The following is an 8,432-nucleotide window of genomic DNA, read 5'->3' as shown; positions in this document are numbered from 1 at the left end:
ATTTCTTCTTTGGAAATCAGTTTGCAATTTCCTTATAAATAATTTCTGGTAAATATCAACATTCCCCATGTCACTGACATTTACTGCGAAATGTGTGTGAATGGACAGCAATTAATTTATACATTGAAATTCACATTTCTCACTGCTCAAAACATCAACAAATAGCTCTCCATGCAGGCATGAGATACAGGAAGAATAAAATTTAGCCTCATGGAGCTCACTCAGTTTTACTATTTATTGGAAAGTGCCAAAACTATGTAAAATAAATTACAGTACTTCTCTAAGACCGCATTCCTGACCTTCAAGGGTGAAAGCCCTTAGGAGCCAAGGAAGGGGCTGCACTGGCTTTCGGGGGCCCCGTGCTGGCACCCGGGCTACTTACGATGGCATTAGTGGCCCCACGCCAGTGTGAAGGCCTGGACGCCGGTCTCCGGATGCCACCGTGATGTTCCACCGGCATAAAGTCCCGCACCAGCGTTCTGGGAGATGTTCCCGGGGCATTCCAGGGGGAGGAGCTGCCATTAAGCAGCCTCCTGTCCCCTTTCAGCCCCGGACGCTGGTGCTGAGGATGGCGTTGCTGCGCCTGCTTTTTTGCTGGCGCAGCCTCACTATTCTCTATGGGGCTTTTTGCCACATTTTACACGAAAAAAAGCCGGTTAAAGGCTTTTTTCGCGCTTTCGGCTTGCGGGGAACTTCCTAGGAGGCGCTGCGGTGCCGCCGCCTCCCTGCCATCCCCACACGCCAAAAGCTCAGGAATAACTGACCCACACAACAAACCAGCAAGGTTAATCCTCTGTATGTTGATGGTGGCATACAAATAATTATAATGTCCCCATCTCTGGTGAGAGGTTTGCTGCAGGCACTGGGATGCCAACATGTGGGAAATGGAGCCTTGAGTTCAAATCCCAGCTATATCATGCATAGGTTAAGCAAGCCATGAGGAACTGAGGCTGGGAGACATGCTTGCTCAAACTATGCATGATATAGCTGGGATTTGAACTCAAGGCTTCATTTCACACATGTTGGCATCCCAGTGCCTGCAGCGCATCTCTCACCAGAGATGGTGAGGGGTCTGGAGACCAAGTCCTACGAGGAAAGGTTGAAGGAGCTGGGTGTGTTTAGCCTGAAGAGGAGAAGACTAAGAGGGGATACGATAACCATCTTCAAGTACTTGAGGGGCTGTCATATAGAGGATGGTGCCGAGTTGTTTTCTGTTGCCCCAGAAGGTCGGACCAGAACCAACGGGTTGAGTTTCTGTCTAGACATTAGGAAGAATTTTCCAACAGAGTGGTTCCTTGGGAGGTGGTAAGCTCTCCTTCCCCGGAGGTTTTTAAGAAGAGGTTAGATGGCCATCTGTCAACAATGCTGATTCTGTGATCTTAGGCAGATGATAAGAGGGAGGGCATCTTGGCCATCTTCTGGTCACTGGGGGTATGGTGGGGAGGTTGTTGTGAATTTCCAGCATTGTGCAGACTTGATGACCCTGGTGGTCTCTTCCAACTCTACGATTCTATGATTCTATGAATTATTTGTATGCCACCATCAACAGAAGCTTGGTACCCAAGGTAGATAAAGAAAATATAATTTATTTAAGGCGGTATGTCAGGATAAAAATTACTTTAAAATATCGTTAAAACAGAACAATGGCATATCCTGTAATCACATGCCAGACGCATTTCGGCCTGTTTGGCCTTCCTCAGTGGTCAATTGATACCTATGTAAAACATACACACATATTTACAGATATACAAGCATATACAGACAGTTATATATCAGACCAAGCATGTAGGTAGGTTGTATAGTATTTTTCCAATTATACAAGCATCTGATTAGATTGTCTACAAGTTGTTATACTGGGCTGTATGTCTCCCATATAAAATGTGTGTGCAATTATCAACTGGTAATCTCGTCAGATCTCAGAAGCTAAGCAGGGTCAGCCCTGGTTAGAATTTGGATGGGAGACCACCAAGGAAGACCAGGGTTGCTGTGCAGAGGGAGGCCCTGGCAAACCACCTCTGTTAGTCTCTTGCCATGAAAACCCCAAAAGGGGTCACCATAAGTCGGCTGCGACTTGACGGCACTTTACACACACACAAAACAGGACTTGGAAGGAAGGGGGTGGGGTTTTGATTCTGAGGGTCACCTTTTGGTGCTCACTGGCACTTTTCCTGGTGCCCGCCAAGTGTTTTTAGAAAGTGGGGCCAGGTGAGGCCAGGTGAGGCCTTTGCCCAGCAAGCCACTGGAGATCTGATTGGCTGTGCAGGTTTTATTAAATGTTGCTTTGCCAGCAGCTGCTACCACAGCACAAGGATCTTCACAGTATGACTGAAGGTAAGCGGCAGGAGCCATGTGGTGGCTGGCTCCACCTCCTGCGGCAGCCATCTTGTGGCAGCCATTTTGTTGCTGTGCCCACCGCAGTGTGTCAGAATTCCAAAGGTGTCCACAGGCTCAAAAAGGTTGGGGACCTCCGCTCTATCGCATGCAGTGCTGAGGCTGTTGTCCTTAGTGCAACATTGAAGCCTTTGTGGATACTCTTCAACACACCCTAAACAGTAGTAAAATTTAGCACTTGAACAGTAAAGCATCTTGTTCTTCTGCGGACAAAATCTGCTTGAGTTCTCCTTCCCTCAAATTTAACTATCTCAGGCAATGCAAGCTGATAGTCCTCAAATTCTAAGCTGCTCCTTTCTCCATCAACAGTGACAGTATTCAGGTTTGTCAGCGACGGTTGCTCTGCAGCAATTTGGGAGCTGGTTATAGGGCAGAAAGTCATGTGATGAACCCTAGCCTGGAGGCGAGCCAGCAGAGAACCAAGAGGAGTGGGATTGCGGACATTTTCTTGGCACAGATGACCAGTTTTCAACTTTTTTGGCTTCTCTGACCTGCTTGCTCTTTCCCTCTTCTCATTTGGACACCTTCTGCACTGGGGGCCAGATGTGCCTCTTCTTTCCAGCATTTCAGCCTGTTCTTAGTCCAGGCAAGGGCTGCTAGCTGTCCAACAAGCCAGCATATGGCGTGGGCCTTAAAGGGCTTCCCCCCACCATTCTTCCCCCACTCCCAGGACCAGATTGTGAAAAGAAGCCTGAAGGCCTGGTGGCTGCGCACAATTGGGGCCCGGACTCTCCTAGTCCCCGGACAATGACAAGCGCTACTGGGGCATCTGACAAAGAGGGATATTTATTGCTTATGAAAGCCAAAGCCCACAATAAGGGAGGAGATCCGAAGGGCTCACAGGGTCCTTTGGCATCTGGCTACTTCAGGCAGATGGCAACACCCACAGTTAATTTGGGTGGTGGTGGGGAAGCTCAAGCTGTTCCTCAAAACTAGGGTAAAAGGGAGGCTCAATTGGACTTCAACCCCTCCCCCCCAAAAAACCCCCAAAGTCACTACTTGCTGGATGCTTGCTTAATGGAGGTAACCACATTCACCCAGTCACTGTGAAGATGTGAAGAGTTGCTGTGAGCCCCCAGACTTTCCTTTAACATTTTTGCAAACTCATGATGGGGAGTCCCAGCCCATCAGTCCTTGCCGGCGACAGCCCAAAACATCTGCAGTCTGTCCTTCCCGTTCTGCAGGGCATATGGTGTCTTGTATATGGGAGAAGCACTTCAGGAGGACAGCAAGCGGTTTGGGCATCAACACAACCTCCCCCCGTCCCCACCCTGTTCCTCTGCGCACACTTCCAGCAGTCTGAACTGTAACATGAAATTGAATTTTCCAAAAACATTATTTCTTGTAGATCAGCTTTAATTGAAATGTTCAAAGTGAACACGTCTCTCTTGGCAACCTTGCCCAAAGCATCTTTTACACTACAGAGCCTCAGGAGGCGTTAACGGGGACAACTCACTGAAGTTGCCTTTTGGGGACAGTTCAAAAACTCAGTATTGCTTTTACTTAACATGGACCTAACAAGACATTATTTCAGAGAAACCTGGATGAATTTGCACCGTCTCTTATGAACCAAACAATACTTTACATTTGAACCTCGTATGTTGTGTCTATTCACCCTTCTCCAGTTCTTATGTTGGTTTTTTTAAATATATAAAATGCTCCCAGTGTCTTGTGGAATGAAGCATAACGCAGTTCTTATATCCAAGTAATTTATAAAACTGCAGATGCATTTTCTTAAGTTATAGGGCTGGAAATAATACAGCTGAGGCTCTTCCATACACATTGGCGCTACGTAGCATCTTCCCTGTGGTGCAAGTATACAAATCACTGTGACCACATACACTGCAGGCAAAGGTCTCCTCTGCAGTTGGACAGGTATGTGAGAAGGGAAGCCACAAATTATGCATCGTCTTTTCCGACGCGTGACTTTTATTGGTGATCTCTGATACCTTTCACTCAATGATCTAATGCTAAGTTAAGCATAATCAAGTTTCCCCCAGTAGAAACGCCAGAGTGGCTTTGCCCAGCTAATCGGGCGGGGGGGGGGGGAGGTTGGAGAAATTGAGCTGGGAACTGAAAGTATGCTTGGCATTAATGTGCATAACATCAAGCCAGAAATGAAGGCCAGTATTTAAAACCTCAAACATTAAGTGCTGAATAGCTCTGGAGGGATTTGTGGGCGTGGCGACACCGGGCCACATCCAGCCACCTCTCCAAGCTGCACGTTGCACTAAGCCAGAGGAAAGCCTCTCCCGTGTCAGGAAAGTGGCACCGCGGACAGTGATGCATTTTGGTCACTTTATTAAATGAGATATTAAATAGTTTGTTTCAACTACCAAACAGCACTTTGAATGGTGAAAACACAGATAGCATATTGTCATACTTGAATGCTTTTCTTTAAAAACACATCTCCAGTCCTTAATATATATTTTACAAAACAGCCTTATAGGAAGTTACATTTCTTCTACGGTACTTTTATGATATTTAATACATAACTGAAAAAGCCGTCTAACAGAAACAAAGGCCGAGTCTTTACAGCTGTATGATTTCAGCAGCCAAAGCTGGTCAATGGACTGAAACGTTACTATACAACTGGGACAAAAACATGTACAGTATCACAATACTAAGCAAAAACGCTTTACATCCAAAGAAATAAACAAGTTACAAAATGTGGAGATTTTAGCAGGCAAAACTGTATTACAAGCAACATTTTATTATCTTATATAAGCCATTTCAACTAGTTAAAACATCTAAAACAAATATAAAAATGAGCTTTTTATTGATTTCTGTCTTTAAATATTGGTTAAAGCTTGATGTTATACTCAAAAGCACATATTATGCAGCTATAATGCCAAGTGAAAAACATACACAAAAGTGGTCCAAGTTTTTTATTTTACTGCTTCTTGTCTCTGAGACATTATTACATATGTTGTCTTTTATGTTTGTTGTCCATGGTGAAAAATGTGCCTTCAAAGTGTTGCCTAAAATGTCCACATTTATGTCTCTCAAGTTGTAAAAATGCGACTTGAAAATTTCCAGATTTAACTGGTAGGTGTGGGTCTTACTCAGAGAACACAGGAATGCCCTGGACATTTGTCTCAAGAAGTCTTTATTTTAATTCCTGCTGAAGTGAACACAACAACTTTTGGGGCTTTCTCCTTCCCACCCCATTAAAGAAATGGACTGAATCACACTGCTGGGCAAAGGAGGTGTGGGTTCCCCCACCCATCACAGAAAGAGCACCCACCTGTATCTCAAAATTAGCAGGCTGGCAAACTCATCTAGACAGGACAAGACTAAGCACCAGTCTTCAAGAACGATTAAAAAGCCTACAATTTCGCACCACACATCAGCAACTCTTGCTCTTTCCGGGATGCTGAGGGCAAGCTCCTCCATCCAGCTTTCTTGGATTCTCCAGGCTCCCACCCAGTTACGTTACTCTTACAATGAATGTGCCTGTCATTTAATTTTATGCCCACATTTTAAAAAAAATAAAAATAAAAATCCTCCATTTTGGAAATAAGCTAGCCTAATACAAGGAAAATCCCTAGTGTTGCCAACTGGGATCTTCACAAGCACAGTAAATGGATGACAATCCCATTTGAATGTTGTACAATAGCTGTTAATGGAGCATAATTAATCAGACATTTCTTCCTTCGCTACAGATGATGTATAAAGGAAAGACATCAAGTTTTCTTCATCTCTTATTCTGAAAAGAATGAAAAATAGGATGGGAAAGGATTCATAGGGTAACCAGAGATAATTATTTATAAAAGAAGAAATTATTTCACAATTCTGGCAGCATTGCAAATACCTTCCTTTGGGAGTTGAGAGAGCATTTCAAGGTTTTTTCACAGTGGGCCTGATACCGTCCACTGCCACCACCTTTGCCCCCCAAAGTACCAGAAATTCCTCTCTCTTAGCCTCCCATCCTACTGCCGGCAACAGGATGAGATGCTAGCACCAGTATAAAGGAGTTGACACAAATGTGCTTTGCATCAGAATCCACACAGGACAAAATAAACGAGCAAGGGACCAAACTTGCAAGTGTAAGGTTATCGGAGATTATTCCATCACAAAAGATGAAATAAGTGGCAGAAGGCTGGAGAAGAAAACTTCACCCTCTCAAGCCAAGATTTAAGGCTGCAGAGACAGTTTCCAGAAAACTGCAGGACTCAAAAGTTTCAGAGCAGTACTTAAGTGTATTGCACTCAATTCTCTCTCAAGAACATTTGCAGTCCCCTGCATTCTGTTCTTCCAATGCAGACAATAGAGCAGAATAAACCCCAGTGTCAAGTCTGTTTTACTTATTCCTTCAAAAAGTGGGAAGTATTAAAAAAAATCCATAATTTGAGGAATCAACTTTAATCAAGAACTCAGCTGTGTACATTTGTGTGTGACTACCAAAATATACAGATCTGTGTAACTTCCCTAAGCTTCTCCTGTTTGATGGCTGCTTTAATGGATACTAACAGCAAGCATAGGAGTTTAGACAGGAAATCTGCGCAGCCCCTAGTGTTATAGAAGGACCTGTTTTCATTGAAAACAACTGTATATCTCCTGTACTCAACACACGTAAGAAGATTCTAGGCAACAGCGCTGGCGAGTACTGGGGGGAACTTCCAGACTTATCAAAACAAAATGGAAACATTAAAATGGAACATGGCAACTAAAGGGTGGGGAGGGAAATCACCCAAGCTATTTATACAGTTGAGTTCTGTTAAGCCATTGATTCCTAAAAAAATAATAAAAAAAACTTCTCTCTTTCTCTCTCTGATTTTAACAATCCTTTGAATGCTTAGTGCAAAATCACATTGATTTCCCTTGGGACGGTCCTGGAGTTTTGCCACTCATGGGGGAAGGCGCCCGCTGCAGGGGTGGCGGATGCATTGTGCCAGCCACGGCCTGGTACATTCCTCTCATATCAATCTGCTGGAAACCGGAAGGGTTCATCACTAGGCCAGGCGGCTTCGGCATCATCAGGTGACTCATGGCTGCTTGCTGGTAAGTCAACTGCTGCTGCTGCTGCTGGTTGTATTGGTGCTGGAGTCTTCTGTTCATCAGAATCCGCTGAACACAACTGATCAGCTGCCGAGGGAAAGGAGAGCTGTTAGAAGGCCACCACCCGATTCCGCAAGGCCTCCTCGGACTTCAGCCACGGTAGCCCTGACAAATGGATTTTAACCCTAAACTTGATACTTGCTGCCCTGCTATCACCATCACTAATGTGGTGGCATTTGTGAGCTGGTGACTGGAGAAACCTGTTAGCAACACCATTCCGGACCACAGGATCCCAATGACTTGCCCATTGTGCTGCAGGCAGCATTTATCTTGGTTGCCATGGGGACAGGCACTCGACTGTGAAATCGCTCCCATAGATCGGTTACAGCAATTTCTCCTCCAGTGCCATTTGGAAATTCTGATGTGAACAGCCGAACACACATTTTGTGGCAAACACCAAAGGAAAAAACACTTCCCCCCCCCCTTGATAGAATGCCTCCTCAGAAAGTTTCAGGTTACACAATATAACATGAAACTCTGCAGGCCCCTAACTAATTCGCATGTTAAGAGAAGTTAATTCCTTGGTGCCAAGAAGTGGCGCTTTCCAGTACAGCGTCTTTAGCTGACAAGGAAAAGATATGGAAAAGGACACCGGGAAGTTGGGCAGGTGACTGCTCCAGTTCTGCCTGATGCAACATTATTTATAAATATGTTAATCTGTTTCCAAGGGAATTAGATTTCTTTCAAGAAATCATATGGAAGAACTACAGGTTAGATTGACCTAAGTATACATGTCTAACCCCCACCCCCAATATCCCATATAGAAATTTCAAATTACAGATCAAAATATCACAGAGAATGGCACACAGGTCCATGTTTTTCCTCATTCGTTGTCATCGTAGTAGTAGTGCTACTAGCAGTAATTTTTTATTTGCGTGTGACCAAAGGCTACTACAAAAGCTGGTCTAAATGAAACACAGATAAAACATAGGAAGAATAAAAAATAATAACAAAAACACAGATTTAAGTTTCAGGCACCA

General features: G+C 44.4%; 1 protein-coding gene across 1 annotated transcript in view; it reads right to left on the bottom strand.

Annotated features, from left to right (window-relative positions):
• Window positions 1–7,060: 7,060 nt before the first annotated feature.
• Window positions 7,061–8,432, bottom strand: part of ATRX (ATRX chromatin remodeler) — a 154,008-nt gene continuing 152,636 nt past the window's right edge. The window contains exon 35 of the mRNA XM_056859843.1: window positions 7,061–7,479. Coding sequence (XP_056715821.1) covers window positions 7,201–7,479 — 279 coding nt within the window. The 3' untranslated portion in view covers window positions 7,061–7,200. The remainder of the gene's footprint in view (window positions 7,480–8,432) is intronic.

The sequence above is a fragment of the Euleptes europaea genome, chromosome 13 (assembly GCF_029931775.1).
Source record: "Euleptes europaea isolate rEulEur1 chromosome 13, rEulEur1.hap1, whole genome shotgun sequence".
Taxonomy (NCBI): Eukaryota; Metazoa; Chordata; class Lepidosauria; order Squamata; family Sphaerodactylidae; genus Euleptes; species Euleptes europaea.
Note: the sequence above shows the minus strand (reverse complement) of the source record. Positions and strands in the feature narration are given on the sequence as shown.